Genomic DNA, 19,673 nt, shown 5'->3' on the forward strand with positions numbered 1-19,673 from the left:
ATATTTTTAAGATATTTGAATGTAAGTTGTAATATTTTTAAGATATGTGTATATATATCCGTCTGGTCTCAGGACAACGCTTGCAGCGTAACCAGAAGGCAGCGTACGTACAGGTCCATGCAGGGACGTGTGTTCGCTGCGTGGGACCTGTACAGATCTGGCGATCTGACCGACACCGGCCTGCTAAAAAACATTTCCTCTATATAGTCCGGCTGAATGGGCATACATGAAACTCACACAAATATTTCATATGTAGCTTGTTTTACACTGGATGTGCTCAAGTAGGGACAATGCATGGTTGACTTGACTTTTAATATGGAAAAAGAGATAAAATATATTTATTAGCTGTTTTGTGATTGTAGTTATGCTATGACTTCAAATAAAACGAAGATTTTAACAAAACAATGCTGTCGATATTATCATATTTGTATTTTCACATTCATTTAATGATTTTGACCTGCATTTTGAAATGCGTAGTATTGTATGTCCGTATGAAGTAAATTATGAAACAGTTATATCATCTAATCATTACGATATGTTGCGTTTTTATGCCACGTTTGCAAATTTGCACTTGTGGTATGTTTTGGACGCAATTTTATATGGTAATTGATAACATTGACTTTTTTTAATAAAATGCCATTAGTTTGTGTTGAAAAGAACATTAGACATAATGATGAAGCTAATTTTATTCACGTAAGATATCAATATCAATATTTATTACAACTCTTATTCACTAAGCGATATTATGTTGCAGTAATTGAAGAGAAATATAAATGTTGTCCTGTCAGAAAACATTTAAACTGCACGTATTCACGTTGATTTTTTCATTCTTAAAATAATAAGAATCAAGAATGTGTTAACTTTTAAAGTATCAGCTGAAATAAGAGTGTGATTATAGCTTTTCATGATAATTTAATGTATTTGAAATTTTAGCAATCTATGTTTATAGCATATGAGTCCCAAAGAAAGGACAAATAGATAAATAAACTTAAAAAGAAGAAAAGAATATTGAAAAAATGGGGTATTTTTCATACTCTGGCCTTGAAATGATCATTCCATGTACCTTGAAGTGTTCAATGTTGTATGTAAATTTTAATTGTCTTATTATAAAGAAATGCATTATAATTAATTCTTCCACTTAAATATTTAAAGTATACTAAATCGGTTCGGAAATGTTTTGAACGACAAAAACAAGTGAAAATACGATGTAAAGCTCAGTTCTCAGAAAAAAATGTTAGAAATTTAATACCAGCTGGGCAGTCAGTATTTATAACTCTGTGGCTTGCTTTACATCATTATCACAGAGGCGTTAATAAACACTGACCCTGGGTAACTCTATCAAAATGATAAGTTTGGAGGGCAAAAACACTGGACTGTAATATTGTATTGTACAATGAGAATACATTATACATTTTATCATACATTGTAATTTGTGTATTTAAAAGATGTGAATAATGTGTAAATTATTTCAATTTTTTATATATATTCTTGTTGTTCCTTAATTTTGGAACAAGCTGATTTTTGCGAAAATGCATGGAAACCAGTAATATAAGAATGCTGACAAAAAAATAGATCGCAGATTATTATATTCAAGTTCAAAAATTGATGTTTTAAGCATTTCGTTTTAAGCCATAAAACATTAATTTTCGAACGGGAATATGCCATCAAATCTTTTGTCAGCAATCTTTTATAACTGGTTTGCAGATATTTATGCAATAATTGGCTCTTTCCAAGACAAAAAATAAAAAGTTGTCAAAACGATAAATCTGTGAGAGTGCAGCTTTAAGTTTGATGCGTAATCAATATTAAAATAAAGAAACACACCAAAAAAAAACAAAAAAAAACTTATGACTTAAAAATATTTAAAATGTAGATTTGATGTAATAATATATTATTTATAAGTAATAATTTAAAACGTTTGTTATTCTTGCTTGGTAAAATTTTCTGATATATTAATATACCAATAATGTGAATTGAATTTCATTTTGTAAAAATAAAGGTTTAAAAGTGTTTTGGAATAACATAAGTATGCATACATACATATAAAAAAATTAGGGGCGTTTTTTGGGGGCTATTTGACCAATTTCAAAATGTGAGTGGGGGCTATTTGACCAAAATGGGGGCTTTTTAACTTGGGGGCTATTTGACTAGGAAGCTTCTCCACAAGATTACCTCCATTAGGGGAGAGTGTTCAAGTAGCACAACCAATTCGCCTTATTCCAGAAGCCCATAATGCTTTGCGACAAAGGTGACTTCCGGTTTATTTCCGCATTCAATTTCCTAGTTATCGATACGAGTGAAAGGAAGAGCATAATTGGCAAATAGATTGATAGGTGAGTAAAACATGTTATGAACATCAGTTTATACATTTTTCTATAAATTTATACCGTTTTTTGTAAATGTCAATGAAGTTTTTGACATTTATACCCAACTTTAGTACACATTTAAGTGGGTGGGGTAAAATAACAATGGTAAAGACAGAGTAGTTCTCAAAGACTTCAAATACATATTGATTGTTATGAAGTATGCATTAAAGTGTGGTTTATTGAGTTTGTTATTAAATTAAATGAATGATATTTTTTACAATTAGTGTGAAAATGTTAAAATATGCAACTTTAAAGCAGTCAAGTAAATGAAGCTTAAAGCAATTGCAAAGATAGACCTTTTAAAAAGACTCAATTATTTTTTAACGGATCAAATGAGACAATTGTTTTATAAATCGTATATACTTCCTATGTTTGACTAGTGTTGTAGCGTTTGGGGGAAAAGTAAGCAAACGCATATGAGAAGAATCACCTTGCTTCAAAAAAGAGCTGCAAAAATTATTCTCTTTAAGCCTATTAGAACGCCATCGCATGAATTATTTAAAAAATTAGAATGGCTTCAATTTGAATACCGTTGCAGATATCAAACGGCTGTTAAACGGGTATTTAAATCTATTAATAATCTTACACAGAGTTACATAAGAGACATTATTAAGATATCTAGCAACACAAGATATGGATTACGATCTTCCACGCGACAAGACATTGCTCACTTTCGACATAAAACACAATACAAGAAACACTCGTTTGCATGCTACAGTGGGAAAGTTTGGAATTTTTTACCTGAAGAAATACGTAAGTCTAACACGGAAAAGACATTTAAAACCCGCTGTAAGAAGTTCTATTTACATTATCAATCGCAAAATCTGTTGTAAAAATTATATGCATAATTCCATGCATACCACAGGTATAGTTTATACGTATGTATTTGTTGAGTAAGGTGTTAAATAAATGTGTGACTGTCCTACTTACTCAATTAAACAATTTTGATGAGTTTTCTTGTTAACATTTAGGTACAAATTGATGTATTATTAAGCATTGATGTGTTAAATGAATGTATTATATTCATGTTTCTTTATGTTTTCGTATTACATTTTAATACGTACCTTTCTGAAATCCCATTCTAAGCATTTTACATGTTATAACGATAATTAATTCTAGTTATAGGCCATGACGAAAAAATGTAATAATGCTTTTTTAACAATATGTATTTTTGCGGTATTGTTCAAAATGTGTTTTCACATTTGTGTTTTGAGTATTAATTATTTGCATCACATCTTATTTAGTGTGTGTGTGTCTGTGTATGTTCTTTTAGAAGGCCGCATTGTAAATAAGACGTGTGTTATGTTTTTCATAATATGATGCCTATGTCTTAATGTGTTACCTTCTATAAATAAAGTTATTATTATTATTATTCTTATTATTATTATTATTATTATTATTATTATTATGTGATTAAGAAGGGCATTTAAATACTGACTGCTGTGCTGTATATAAACAAATAAACAGGTCTTAGAATAACAGCTTATAAATAATGTACTAGTAAATTGTAGTTATTTAAATATCAGACTGATATTAAAGCTGCACTCTCACAGATTAAACATTTTGACAACTGTTTAATTTTTTGTCTTCGAACTTGGCAAATTTATGCAAACGTATAAAAAAACTAGTGATATAAGACTGATGACAAAACATCGGATCACAGATTTTCATATTTAAGTAAAACAATCTGTGAGAGTGCAGCTTTAACAGACTCTTTAGAGTCTTTTATATTTTTATTTTTCTGGCTAACCTGGATGATGATAAAACTATTTTATTTAATTTAAGAGATGTCCATTCTGGACGTTTGGGTCCGCCAAGTTGATACTTAACAGGAGAAGGCAGTTGATACCATTGATCTGATAGCACCTGCTATATCAGTGGTTTTACAAGATATTTTTGTGCAAAACACGAGAGACTGGATTCGGTTCATGAACAGAGATAAAATAAATGAAGTGTGCGTATGAAAACTTTCCTTGACTGCAAGGACTAAAGAAATGCACACAAGTGACATAGATTTAAATGTTTGGTACAAAAAGTAGACCTTTAGAACTTAAAATTATGACACAGGATGTGAAACAACACTTCATAGCCAATAACAGTCGAACAAGAGATTTTTAAAAAAGAAGCAACTCTCGAACTCGTTCTTTTCTCTATTCCGGAGCGAGGGAATAATTAACAATACTGAACGGAGCCACCCCTGTAGAATATTTTTTCTATTTTCATTTTCTACTTTTAAACCCCACACATTTACAGGGAGACCAGGCTTCGTGCAGTTTGTTTCTATGTTGTTTTAATAACCAGCCATTGCATATTATCTATTTATCGTTCCTCCTGGGTGAGAATCCAATTTTTTATGTAAATAATGTTTATATCATTTTAAAATATAAATTACAATTTTAACAGTGGCCTTGAAAAGGATCGTGTTCAATCTAATAATCAGTATAGTCTTTGTTTATGCCAACATTTAATAACCAGCCGGAAATGGTTTTAATGTATCTTTTAAATTCCTCCTGGAGGAACAAACAATTCCTATTTTTTTTTATTTCTTTTCAAGTTAAAAAAATCCTTGGCAAGCCCAACTCATATTGTAACACCACAGGATGAAATCTGTCAGATGCTGGGACTGGTTACATTCTTTATCCTGGTTTGCCTGGTCACACAGCGACATTAACTTTATTGTTAGTAAAATATTAATTTGTCATTTACCATCATGCTGTTCAATAAACCTGGGGCGGCCCCTGTGGTTGGTTTACAAGAGGACTTTTAGATTCACTGTACTACATATGTAAATACCCAAATTCCATTAAGCCCCCATGTGCCAGCCCCATGGGTAGCCCCAGGTTTAATAAGTCCTAACAAAAAACTACAACAACAAAAACAACATTAACAATAGGACACTTTTATAAATTTTCATAACATACGTGTATTTTTTCTTCTTTTGAATGGCGCTGTTGTATAACAAATCCTTTATTAAAAATCCTTAATCAAAAATATAATAATAAAATCCAGGCAAACGCACTGAGGCATAGTCCAGCCCATACAGCACATACAGCCCCTGTCATTGATAGGGGAGGTTTAGGAAACTAGCTGGTAAGAAATCCTTCATTTTAAAATTTTCGAACTAGCTAGTTAATATAATTCCAAGGATACGTTCTATCTAAACATATATATGAAACATTTATTCTCATAGATTCTTTTACTATTTAGACCTTTTCTTTATATAAATGTAGGCTGGGCCTAAAATGTTTGTAATTTTTTATTTTTTATATTCATAGAGTATAATTCTTTCTAGTAGAATTTCTATTTATCTATTCATTCTATTTGAATTGTTCGATTTTAAAATGATTTTTAAAATGATTTTAATATTGAACTTCTAACCGTAGATTTTTACTTATTGTGTAGAATTTAACATATATACATATAGTCCATAGCACCCACGTTACGATCAACGAAGCAGAAACATGTTTTAAAAACTGTAGAATTAATGTAAAACATAGTCGAATAGGTATAACCCGATGGCGAGGGTAAATAAGCTCCCCGGGATTATCAGTTTAATATGTTTATCGGCTTTAGTGTTAAAAAATTACCAGAAACTATCTTTATCAGATTTCTTTTATATTTCTTAATCTGGCAATTATAACCGTATGGATCAATAGTTGGAACAATATCATTATCATTTTATGCAAGAAGTAATAAACTGTGAGTTTTATCACACCCATAATAAATGCATTATGATGAAACATTCACAAAGGAAACACTAGAAGATGAATAATATGTAATAATAAATGAATAATATATATTGGTTATTTGGTTTCATCAGTATTGCCCTATTAAGTAAAACTTGGAGCTGCTTTTATTATTTCCTGCCATTGACCTATGTACAATGTTGCAGGAGCTGATGTTGAGAATCCATCAGCTTGAGACTCATGTGAAGGTGCTTCAGAGAGCCAGCAAAGAAGAGAACCCTGTAGTTCCACCTATGCCCCGCATGGCTATGAAGAGGAAAAAGAAGTTTCGTCCCATTGACTTCAACAAGTACGTATATCATCTTTAATCATAATGACGTTGTATACATAAACACTTCCAGTTTGTTTATAGAAAAGTTCGGGTTATTAAGCCTTATAACCATGTCATGTATGATTTTTATTTGTAAGAAAAGTTAAGTTATTTATTGTTACGATTTCTTTCACAGGTACACCATGTAGCCCTGACGATCATGTACCTCGGCCATGACTACACAGGATATGATGACACAGAGGAAGTGGAACACAGTAAGTGAACTGTTCCAGGCCCTTATAAAGTGCAAGCTTATTGAGTCCAAGTATGCACATCTTTCAGTTACCCAGACAAAAGTTTGACTTTCTGAAGTTTGATAATGTATCAATATTTTAGTGCTTGTTTTTGAGAGTACTCAATAACAATTGCCTTCAGCTTATACTCAAATGAAATTACCTAATAGTCTAACTAAGAATGTCAAAACAAAAAATTAACAGATTTAGGATATAAACTTGCTGTTCAATCCAAGGGAGAAAACCACATATAAATAAAAACAACTGATACAAAATTTGTTTTTCTTCAGAAAGAATTTGACCAAACGCAACAATATATTAAGTTATTGACAGAGGTTAACAGAGTTTCAAAAGTGGCAATCAAAATACATTTCTTGTACATTCCAGGTTGTCTCTCTTGATGTACGTGGCAACTTGCTGTCGAGGGTCGGGGTGAAGGTGAGAGAAGGGATGACAGCGCATGAAAGACCTGGTAAGGAACTATGTATACTGTACAGTACAGTCTTTTTTCCATACGTAAATACATGAACTAAATGCCTCTAGGATTTAAGGCAGGTTATATAGAGGGCAGGGAATTGCAGAAAATAAATAGGGTGCTTAGGGTGTAAAGAACACATTGTATCGGGCTATAAAAAACTTAATTATTATTTGATGTTTACTACTTCTGGTAAAAACATGAATGCAAAATCTTCTGCTGTGTTTTGTTTGTAACGAAGTATATATTCAAGACCATTAATGTTTTAGCTGAATACCAAATTATTGATACAGTTGTTGTACACTATTTTGCCTTTTTAGCCGGATTTTTCATCGAAGACTTACGGGTTATAGAATGGCGAAAACCGGGCGGGCGGGCGGGTGTTAACAATTTTGCGTTTAAGTTTTCATTTTATGTAATAAAATCAAGAGTTTTTATCCAATGGTAATCAAACTTCATACAATGGTAGATCATAATGAGAGGAAGTGCAGTGTACAATAACCATAATCTATTTTTGCTTATTTTTGAGTTATTGCCCCTTATTCCTTTTTTGTCCGGAGTATAACTTGAAAAGTACTGGATGGAATTCATTTGAACTTCATACAATGGTAAAGCACAGTGAGAGGAAGTGCAGTGTACAATAACCATAACTCTACTCTTGCTTATTACTGAGTTATTGCCCCTTGTTACTTTTTATCCCCCGCCTATGAAATAGGGAGGGGGATATTGAAATGGCATTGTCCGTCCGTCTTTCCTTCCGTCCGTCCTTCCGTCTGTTCGTCCGTCTGTCCGTCTGTCACCTGCGTTTTCTCAGTAACTAGCCGGTAGAATTTCATAAAACTTAAAATAAATATGAACCACTATACTGCAATGATGCCCGTCCAAAAAAAAATTTGATTGGTCAATTGTCCTTGGAGTTATTGCCCTTGATTTTTTGAAAAATGCACATTCACAGCCATTTCTCAGTCACTAGCTGGCAGAATTTCATGAAACTTAAAATAAATATGAATTACTATACTGGGATGATGCCTGTTCATTTTTTATGGATTGGTCAATTGTACTTGGAGTTATTGCCCTTGATTTTTTGAAAAACTCTCATTTACAGCCATTTCTCAGTAACTAGTAGGTAGAAATTCTTGAAACTTGAAATAAATATGAACCAACATACTGCGATGATGCCTGTTTATTTATATTTTGGATTGTGTAATTTCTATATGAGTTATTCGCTCTTGATTTATTAAAATATCCATGTTTGCAACTGGGCAAAACATGTGCCGTTGTGAAGTCAACTGAATGAATATGGTATCAAATCATTTACATTTATTATAACACTGTCTGATATATAATTATCCATGCATTTTAGCGCCACTTTAAGAAGAGTAAAGATATCTATTGTATTTGTGTCACTGTTGGTTTAAGTAGCAAAACCTAGTATTCACATTTTTCCTGTGTTATTTAAGTAGTAATAAATGACATCCCCTTAGTTTTGTAATATCGATTTTTAACCCATTCACCGCATACCTATGCTGTTGAAAATAGTGCAGTTCCAGATAAAACGCCGCTTTTAAAGGTGGCGTCTTATCTTATACTGTACTATTTTGCAATGATTGATGTTTCCGAGTAAGCAGTTTCGGAAAAGACAATTTTATTTAATCATCCCTCTGATTTATTTCGTTAATTTTTTTATCATAAAGTAGTCCTGGTCGATATTTTATAATTTGGCTCGGAAAGGGATAAACCAATGTGCTTATCTTATTCTTTCTGAGATTTTTTTTTAACCTTCAAGCACAAATAAGCCATCAAGCACAAACAAGCCATCGTTGGCGGGGGATATCTTTTCACTGAAAATGCTTGTTTTATCCGGAGTATAACTTGAAAAGTATACAAGAACCATAACTCTATTTCAGCTGATAACAGAGTTACTGCCCTTTGTTACTTTTTTCTTGTCCGCAGCATAACTTAAAAACTATGGGATGGGATTTAATAAAACATCATACAGTGATAGATCATAATGAGAGGGAGTGCAGTGTACAGGAACCGCAATTCTATTTCAGCTTATTACATAGTTAGTGCCCTTTGTTACTTTTTCTTGTCCGGAGCATAACTTGAAAACTATTATATGGAATTTAATAAAACTTCATACAGTGATAGATCATAATGAGAGGGAGTGCAGTGTACAGGAACCGCAATTCTATTTCAGCTAATTACAGAGTTACTGCCCTTTGTTTTTTTTGTCCTGTGCATAACTTGAAAACTATTGGATGGAATTTAATAAAACTTCATACAGTGATAGATCATAATGAGAGGAAGTGTAATGTACAGGAACCGCAATTCTTTTTCAGCCAATTACAGAGTTATTGCCCTTTGTTACCTTTTTCTTGTCCGGAGCATAACTTGAAAACTATTGGTTGGAATTTAATAAAACTTCATACAGTGATAGATCATAATGAGAGGGAGTGCAGTGTACAGGAATTGCAATTCTATTTCAGCTAATTACAGAGTTACTGCCTTAGGAGAAAGAATTCCACGGCCATAAAAATTCATTAATTTTTGTCAAATCTTTATGAAACTTGCTCAGAATATTTGTCTGCTTGTTGTCTTAAACATTTGTGAATATGGGTCACCTCAGATCAAAAACTAGGTCACTAGGTCAAATCTTAGGAAATATTTTCCTGATGTCATAATATTTTTTTTTTAAAATCATGAAACTTTTCATGAAACTTTTACATTTTTTTCTCCAGGATATCTTAGTCACATTTAAGTATAATAGATTTTCAAGAAACTTTTACATTTTTTTCTCCAGGATATCATAGTCACATTAAAGTATAATAGAATTTAAGCATAAATTACAGTTTTTTCCTGCAGGATATTGATTTTTTTTTCAGTTTTCATGACATTTGGTTACTTTACATACATACTCAGTATAAATATGGATCTTTTTGGTTAAAAATACTAGGTCACTAAGCTCAAATCCTCGGTTTGCAAAATTGCATCGTCAAATAAAAATCCGGCTTTAATGCGGCGTTGCCGCATTGGCGTCTTGTTTAAGAGAATACGCCACATTTGATAATAGATTTTACAATCGATTATCGACAATACTTGATCATCATTTTATCCTGATCAATAGCACTTATGGCTTTAAGTTATGAGTTGGATGAAATCCATGCTCCGTAGGTGGAAACTGTATTGTATTTCTTTATAAACTGTTTGCCAAAACTGTAGAAGCGTGGACTTGTTGCAGACTCTTGAATGTAAGACTCTTGACCTTCAATCTCTGGCTCCTCACTGAAAATACTACCTGTATTTTGGTAGGTAAAATACGAGATCATATCATCTGCTTTACTCTGGCACACTTTAAAAGCAGGATTGCCCTTACGTTGGTTTCATTCTGCCTGTGCGCTAAGCCCCACTACCTTACAAGCCTGATACCCTTACTTGGGTCAAAGACGATGGGGGCGTAAATAAACATCATACATTCCAATCTATAGAAGTTCTGCTATGTATACCAAGTTACACGAAAGTATTGTCACATAGCATTGGTGTCTTTGATGATGTAAAAAACTCTTAACATTTTCCCTAAATCTGAAATTGTAATATATATTTAGATAACGCATTCAAAACTGGCAAGGTCTGAGCAGTTGACATGTTTGTAGTACATTGATGAACGGGGAAAGAGGATTCCTACGGTATACCGTCAACCAATGGTATCATTTCAGGTTCAGCTGCAGGACAAGAACGTACAAGTATTCCTTCCCTAAAGGAGACCGAAATATACTGGTAAGTAATAAACCTGGGGCGGTATTCATAAAACATCTCAAGTCATTTCTTAATTTGAGTCAATTTTCTAAAACGTTCATAGTCAAATTAAAAGAATTCAGTGTTCTTTTACATAAAAGTATGTAACTTGAATTAAAGCAATGAAAATAAAATATGTCAGATTGTATTAAGTTAATATATCATGATAAGTTTGATACTTCATTGAAGAAAATGAGGAGTAAGGAATTGACTTCAGATGCTTTATTAAGATCAGCCCTGGACATTATATATAGTATATATGCATATACCGTATAGTTTGTTGTGTCCTGACATGTATTTTTGTCATATTTTAAAATGACTTTGCACATGTGTTTGGAAGTTAAAGACGATGTGTTGAGTGTAAGACACACATCCCTACCTCAAAGATAAAGCATGTCCGGTTAGCCATTGGTTAGTACACTCCCTTCTGACCTAGGCAATCTGGGTTGGTAAAACAGCATGTGAGTTTGATTTGTGGTTACCATGGTTACCAACCAAGTGGGTTTTTTCCAAGTACTCTGTTTTACTCCTCAACAAGACCACATACTCGCACAACCTTGTGCCAACAAGAGTGATTAATTTTATGTTGTAATAACTTGTAAGCTCTTGTTTAAGGCAAAAATGCTTAAAAGATTTTTTGGGTAGCAAACTCCAAAGGAAACTAAGAAGATGCACTTCCTACTCCCAAATAAGATGTACCATACTTAATTCAATTGTTTTAATTTACCGAAAAGTAAGAATATACATGTATACAACACCATGTTTCTTATAAAGGATAGCATGTTTAATTTTAAAGAAAGGTGCAGAAAGCACTGTATTTCTACCTTATGAAATGATAGTTGATCATTGTAAATCTATAGGACTAACCAGTCATTTAATATTTGTGCATTTTCATCTTTTAAATACACAGTTACAATCTTGTTACCAGTAATATATTTTCCACAAATGCATTATATAGTAAGCAGTTAAAGGTTTATTACTCAAAATTTGTTTGTTGTATATGTCTATGTATTGATTTTAAATACGAATATGTTTATGTATTGAATTTAAATACGAGTGTGACTTTAAAAAATGTTTGATTTTCATGTAAATATTGATTTGGAGAAAAACATCATCTGAAGACTTAAAATTTCCTGATTTTATGATTTTTTTTAATTTATTAACACAGCTCATGGAAGAAGCTGGCAAAAAATTGATTGGCTAATATGACTTCCGCAACTTCTGCAAGTTCAATGTTAAAGATGGCATTACAAACTATGTTCGAAAAATCATGGAGGTTGAAGTCAAGACTCTAGATGAGACCGATGACGGATTCACAATGTGCGAACTCACGATCGTCGGGAGGGCGTTCCTGTGGCATCAGATTCGCAGCATCTTCTCTGTGCTGTTCCTTGTTGGCAAAGGGAAAGAATCGGTTGAAGTATGTATTTGGTTTTTGTCTAGTTATCTCCCTTACATTGTGTTTAGTTAATAGAAAACGTCTGCTAATTGATGCAAGCACACAAAGTAAGGTCAATTCAAGTAATTATGTCACCCCCTTTCATGGGGAGACATATTGTTTTGGCCCTGTCCGTTGGTCAGTCCGTCAGTCAGTCTGAGCGTTACACTTCGTTTCTGCTCAATAATGATGGAATGTTTAGACCCAGGAATTTGGTATGCTAGTAGTTGGTCATGACTAGTATTGATTTTTGGTTCACTAGGTCAAATGTCAAGGTCACCATGACCTTGAGGTGAAGAATTGGTTTCCGCTCAAATACTTAAGACCCTTTGGGTCCAGGAATTTCATACTTGGAATGCTAGTTGTTCATGACTAGAAGATGACCCCTATTGATTTTGAGATTAAAAGGTCAAAGGTCAAGGTTACCTTCAGGTAAAAAACAATGTGTTGGCAATGACCTTAAGTTAAAAATGGTTTCTGCTCAATAACTTTAAAACGCTATTCCCCAGAACCTTAATACTTGCTATACTAGTTAGTCATGACTAGTATGTGACTCCTATTGATTTTGAGATTAGTAGGTCAAAGGTCAAGGTTGCCATGACCTTGAGGTGAAGTAACATTTACCGCTTAGTAACAGAAGAACACTTGCACCCAAGAACTTAATACTTGGTATACAAGTTGGTCATGTAGATGATCCCTAATGATTTTGTAATCAGTAGGTCAAAGGTCAAGGTCACGATAACCTTGAGCAGAAAAAGGGTTTCTGATCAAAAATTGAATAACGCTTGCGCCCAGAAATTTAATACAATGCAAACTTTGTTTACATTTTCCAAGATTAATCAACAACACTTTTTTCTCTTCACTATTCAATAGAGGTGAATAAACCAAACTTCACTGTTAGTTTGTCTCCAGTCCAAAATTACTAATTTCACGTCCATCATTTATTTTTTCTCAGCTATATCCACACAATAGGGGAGACAAGGACTTTTTCAAAAGAGCAATCTCTAGTTTTAATAATTGCAATTCAATACAAGTAATTCCCCTCTAATGTTCATAGTTTATACTTTTTTAAATGAAGGAAACAAGGTAGAAATAATTACAAATCAATGGATGCAACAAGTTTGCCATATAGCATTTACCATCGCAAAGTTAAGGCCAAAAAAAAAACATGTCTTGTTTCTGGTCACATGCCTAAAAAAAAACAGGGTCGGTAGGTAGGTGTTTTTTTTTTGTTTTTTTTTATTTTTTTATTCAAACCTTTGGAATGAAATAGTATAGCGTTTGAAAAATGATGAAATATTGTCTGCCAATACAACATCATCAAATATGGCTTAAAGGAAACTGGACACAAGTTTATAACCATATTTATGTATTTATTAGTTTAACAGAACAACAACAGCACTATTACATGACAAGAAGCAACAAGTCCAAGACTAGAATTTGAAATAATCTCAAGAAACAATTGTCATTCTTTGTCAGAAAACAAATATAAACATGGATGGAAGAAACCGTAATACTGGGTATTTAAACATCACAGAGACAAAATATCATTTTATTAGATTCAGTGATTTATGCAATGCATAAAACTATGTCTGTGATAACCTTTAGCTGTATATTTTTTATGTTTAATATGAAAATTTTGAGTCAGATATTTATCTAAATATTTTTTTCACAGGTTTTATAAAAAATGATGTCTTTGTTCTGATCATATTTACACACACACGCACGCACGCACGCACGCACGCACGCACGCACGCACGCACGCACGCACACACACACACACACACATATATATGAAAATAATAATAAAATGACATGTGTTTATATGAATAAATCTATAAACATTTTCACCTGTTCATTATTCATTCAAGACATCCCCATGTCCCAACCCCATAGACCAATTTATCAAGGTATATATATATATGCATTCATAGCCAAAACCTTCGTGCCAGCCAGAAGAATATTGAAGGCATTCAAAGTGGTGGCTATTGGTACCCCTTTGGTACTGCTCGTTTCATCTGGTGTTGCAGTTACACATTGCAGTTTCAGTGATTTGACAGGATAGAACCCCTTTAGGTCACCAATTGTTAGTTCTGGATCAATCTCGAATAATTCAGAATCTGGCAGTACATCGGTCTGTAAAAAAATAAATATATATGCAGAGCTTCACATAGATCTCTTTTATATTTATCCAGCAAACCCTTTCTTCTATGTGAGCAGGACTAGTATTGCCTCAAAAAGCTGGGTGTTACAAGATAGGATTTGATGGATACACAAAGAAAATATTTATCATGAAAACACAAAATATGTTTTATATCTGGAGCTCTTTTTATCTAAATGACCACAGTTCCTACTTTATTTATTAAAAGCAAACTGATCAAATAACCCAGATAAGAGATAGCCCCTTCATTCTTCTATCTGCTTTAATTATAGTATCGGGCACCTAACTAAGTGTAATGTCAATGGTTCTTCATACAGAAAATTAATTTTAATCCTTTAAAACCTTAAAAACGAAGGTCCAAAAATGAAACGTTTTAATATGACGTTCGGTATTTGAGAGAGACGAAGTATTTAAATCCATTCACTCAGCATAATGATTCACGCTTCGTCGGCATTATTTTGCCTTAATTCGTCCGATTCAAATAAACCTTGTATATGTGTATAGATAGTCTTTTGAATTACGAAAATGTCGGTGCCAAAACTGTCATTCTTGGTCGAGGCATTATTTGTTTTACGATGGCCCTTTTACGATATCTAAACAACCATACAACTTACCGAACATTTAGCTTCAAGTCGGACATTTTCTCGCTCGCCATGTAAATCGATGAAAAGACTTTTTATTGTTGTTTGCGAATGGGCAACTTTAATGACACTACAACCGTTGAAGTGCGAACATTTGTCTATTTTTATGGCTATCAAATGCGTAACAGACGTCGTCTGCGCAGGGCCAGCCATCTTCGAGACGGCCGTATAAAAAACACGTCACAAATATAATATTACTGTCGGATAGCGCGGTTTACTCTTCGGGCCGGGACCGGGAATCCCGGCTCACTTTACGCTAATTATAAAAAACGGTCTTTACGCTATAAAAAAAAAACGGTCGGGGGGTAAAAAGTAGGGTCGGTCGGGTGACCAGAAACAAGACATTTTTTTTATTTGGCCCAATAAAATATTGTAATCCTGAGTCATATAGTTAATTATATTTTTTTTATTTCAGCCACAACTTATAGTGTGTCCCCTTATCAACCTATAGTGTGCCCCTTTATCAGCCTATAGTGTGCCCCTTTATCAGCCTATAGTGTGCCCCTTTATGTGTGTCCCTTTATCAACCTATAGTGTATCCCTTTATCAACCTTTAGTGTGTCCCTTTATCAACCTATAGTGTGTCCCTTTATCAACCTATGATGTGCCCCTTTATCAGCCTATGGTGTGCCTCTTTATCAACCTATAGTGTGTCCCTTTATCAGCCTATGGTGTGTCTATTTATTAACCTATAGTGTGTCCCTTTATCAGCCTATAGTGTGTCTATTTATTAACCTATAGTGTGTCCCTTTATCAGCATATAGTGTGTATATTTATCAACCTATAGTGTGCCCCTTTATAAGCCTTTTGTGTGTCCCTTTATCAACATATAGTGTGTCCCTTTATCAACCTAGTGTGTGTCACTTTATCAACCTATAGTGTGTCCCTTTATCAACCTATGGTGTGTCCCCTTTTTTACCTATAGTGAATATATAGTGCCCCTTTATCAACCTATAGTGATTATATAGTGCCCCTTTATCAACTTATAGGGTGCCCCTTTATCAGCCTATAGGGCGCCCCTTTATTAACTTATACGTTGCCCCTTTATCAACCTAAAGTGTGCCCCTCAATTGTCAGCCTCACATATTTCTACTCTAGCTCGGGTCCAAAGGAGGTGCGGTCCGTATCCAGCCAGACGGAAGGGACAGTGACCATTATCACTGTTGGCAACTCAGCCTACCCCAGTAATGTCGTCGGTGTGAGACAGCAACAACAGCAGCAGCAGCAACAACAACAAGTCCCACACAGCAACAGATCCAGTCAGCTTAGTCTCACACCATCATCAAGGTTGGTACCTTTCTTATCATATGCGAAAGGAGGACACATGCTTTTGAAAATAACTTATTAACAAAAACTATATTTTAGTATAATGTATTATCGCTGACAAGGATAGCGTTCGCTAAAATGAGTGAAGTTAAGACAAAAATAAAGAAAACACTTTTATACAACAAGATACAAGTACATTTCTGGCATTTGAAAAGCATTATTCAATTATAAACCTGTATGTGCATACCACAAACGTTTTTAATTACTTTAGAATGAGTATCGCCAACTCGAGATCACTGAGTGACCGACCAGTCAGCCCGACATCAACCCTGGATAGAGCATCTCTAAACAGCGAGAACAGCAGCTCAGGACTTCCGGTACGGGCCACAATTATCTAGAAATTGCTTATGCATAACAAGCTGAAGTAGATTATTTCATTAAACCTAATTTAATACTTAATTTTGATTTTAATTAACAAAATTAATTTATCATGATTATCTAAAAGATATTTTTCTTTCAAACTCCGAAACTCTTCAAATTCAAATATTACACAAATTAAACCCAAAGTAAAATATTAATCTTAGATTAATCCTGTTGTAAAGGATTAAGGATACTTCAAGGAATGAGGCCAGTAACCCTAAATATTAATTTTCTAGAAACCTTTTATGAGTGTCACGGATTCTATAATCAATATATCCATATGATTGAAGAATTTTAAAGTTTTTTTTAAATGAAACGACCTTTAGTCAAATACTGAACAAGTCATTACAGTGTCATTTTTTTAATGTCTTTCCTGCATGAAATGATCCTGCCATTCAAATCTTGCCTGTTGTTTGAATAATAACATTAAGGGTATTTTGGATGGTCTTGACATTGTCCTCATTGTTGTAGTGCAACAACTTGAACCATTGCCATTACTCTAAACTGTTCAATACATTCAAACATCGGTACAACTTAGTCCTCATTTTTCAAGAGACAATATGCAAATGAGAAGCAAGATTGATAACTCTTGCTTAAATGATAATGGCATTTATTGCCCTTTGTTTGGATGAACGAATAACAACCAACACAAGACACCCATTATTCTCTTGTTTACAGTTCAGTAAAAGCTAACACTAGGCAAACTCCTTTTCCAGCCTGAGCCATTTCGAGATGGTGTTCAGCACTTCTGCGAGAAACACATGGACACAATCAGGAAGTTTATCAGCAGTCTTTCCGCTATGATTCCCCTACCAGCCAAATGCAGCATTGTGGGTAAGGCAGGACAAGTTCGTAGATGTTGAACATGTACGCCATATGCACTTATTAAGGATTGTAGTTACACTTAAGCAAAATCACAAATTGTGATAAGGTATAAGTAAGGCACGGTAAATTGTCTTATAGGAAGTAATTAGATGGAATAGCCTTGGATAGGACCCATCCTTGTACAAAATATGGCATTGTGGGTAAAATTGGATATGTTGTATGGCCATACACCTCAATGGACAAAGAACAAGTCCACCAATTTCTCCAATGACCTACAAAGTCAAGGTTGTAGGTAATCAATCTATTAAGTTGTTTGTGAGTAGGAATGTGAACATCTAAATATAACTTACAAGTTATGCAATAAATGTTAACATATTGGGGTGGTGGTGAACTTTTTCTGCCTTAGCAAATAATGGTGGGGGGAATTTGTCCACCTTTGAAATATTGGTGGTGGAGTATATATATACCTATGCACATATTGGTGGTGGAGAGATTTGACGGTCTATGCAAATATTTGTGGTGGGGGAGTTTTGTCTGCCTATGCAAAATTTTGGTAATGGTGGGAATTTTGTCTGCCTATTTACCAATATTGCTGGTGAGGGCATTTTGTCTGTCTTTGCAAATATTGGTGGGGGGGGGGGTATTTTGTCTGTCTATGTAAATATTGGTGGTGGGGGATTTGACCGTCTATGCAAATATTGGTGGTGGGGGGATTTGACCGTCTATGTAAATATTGGTGGTGGGGGTATTTGACTGTAAATGCAAATATTGGTGGATGGGGATTTGACCATCTATGCAAATATTGGTGGTGGGGGATTTGACCATCTATGCAAATATTGGTGATGGGGGATATGACCATCTATGCAAATATTGGTGGTAGGGGATTTGACCATCTATGCAAATATTGGTGGTAGGGGATTTGACCATCTATGCAAATATTGGTGGTGGGGGATTTGACCATCTATGCAAATATTGGTGGTGGGGGATTTGACCATCTATGCAAATATTGGTGGTGGGGGGATTTGACCATCTATGCAAATATTGACGATGGGGGGATTTGACCATCTATGCAAATAATGGTGGTTGGGGGATTTGACCATCTATGCAAATATTGGTGGTGTGGGGATTTGACAGTCTATGCAAATATTGGTGGTGGGGGGATTTGACAGTCTATGCAAATATTAGTGGATGGGGATTTGACCATCTATGCAAATATTGGTGGATGGGGATTTGACCATCTATGCAAATATTGGTGGTGAGGGAATTTTGTCTGTCTTTGCAAATATTGGTGGGGGGGGGGGTATTGTGTCTGTCTATGTAAATATTGGTGGGGGGGGGATTTGACCGTCTATGCAAATATTGGTGGTGGGGGTATTTGACTGTAAATGCAAATATTGGTGGATGGGGATTTGACCATCTATGCAAATATTGGTGGTGGGGATTTGACCATCTATGCAAATATTGGTGGTGGGGGGATTTGACAGTCTATGTAAATATTGGTGGTGGGGGGATTTGACAGTCTATGCAAATAGTGATGGAGGGGACTTTGTCTGTCGCTTGTTGTACACAATTAATCATGCCCCCAAATATAACTCCATCAACAGGAATAAAATAAACAACACAACTAATGCCCAGAAGTTGGAAATAGATATTTTGTAAAATGAATCCAAATTGTATTTTATTGCAAAATTTAAGTGTTTAAATTATGTATTTTCAGACGGCAGACATAAGCGCTATGTTCGTCTCAATTTCCAGTGTGGAATAAAGGGGACAAATTGTTTATATGGGAAGCAGTTTTTCATCCTAAACACCAAGCTTCCAAAGACCTGGATCCATCTCATGTTCCTGGCTGTCCAGGTATGAAGTCATAGAGAGGCCTGTTGTAAGTTTTTCGGTATCGGAAGTAGAGGATTACCTTATATGGAAAATGCTTAAAATAGCACATGACGTATTGCAAAGGTTATACGATCTACGCACACTTCTGGAGAAATGACCCG

General features: G+C 34.2%; 1 protein-coding gene and 1 long non-coding RNA gene across 2 annotated transcripts in view; both read left to right on the top strand.

Moving 5' to 3' along the window:
• The window catches only part of LOC128203571 (uncharacterized), a 108,059-nt gene that overhangs the window by 22,471 nt on the left and 65,915 nt on the right, over positions 1–19,673 (top strand). The gene's annotated exons all lie outside the window — the stretch shown is intronic.
• LOC128203563 (protein melted-like) lies at positions 2,237–19,541 on the top strand. Its single transcript, XM_052905030.1, has 10 exons — positions 2,237–2,333; positions 6,259–6,401; positions 6,572–6,637; positions 7,043–7,127; positions 10,847–10,907; positions 12,094–12,345; positions 16,264–16,452; positions 16,703–16,808; positions 17,568–17,685; positions 19,394–19,541. The coding sequence occupies exons 6-10, from the start codon at positions 12,221–12,223 to the stop codon at positions 19,537–19,539; spliced, it is 684 nt and encodes a 227-aa protein (XP_052760990.1). The 5' UTR covers positions 2,237–2,333; positions 6,259–6,401; positions 6,572–6,637; positions 7,043–7,127; positions 10,847–10,907; positions 12,094–12,220; the 3' UTR covers positions 19,540–19,541.

Source organism: Mya arenaria, chromosome 9, assembly GCF_026914265.1.
Source record: "Mya arenaria isolate MELC-2E11 chromosome 9, ASM2691426v1".
Classification (NCBI taxonomy): domain Eukaryota; kingdom Metazoa; phylum Mollusca; class Bivalvia; order Myida; family Myidae; genus Mya; species Mya arenaria.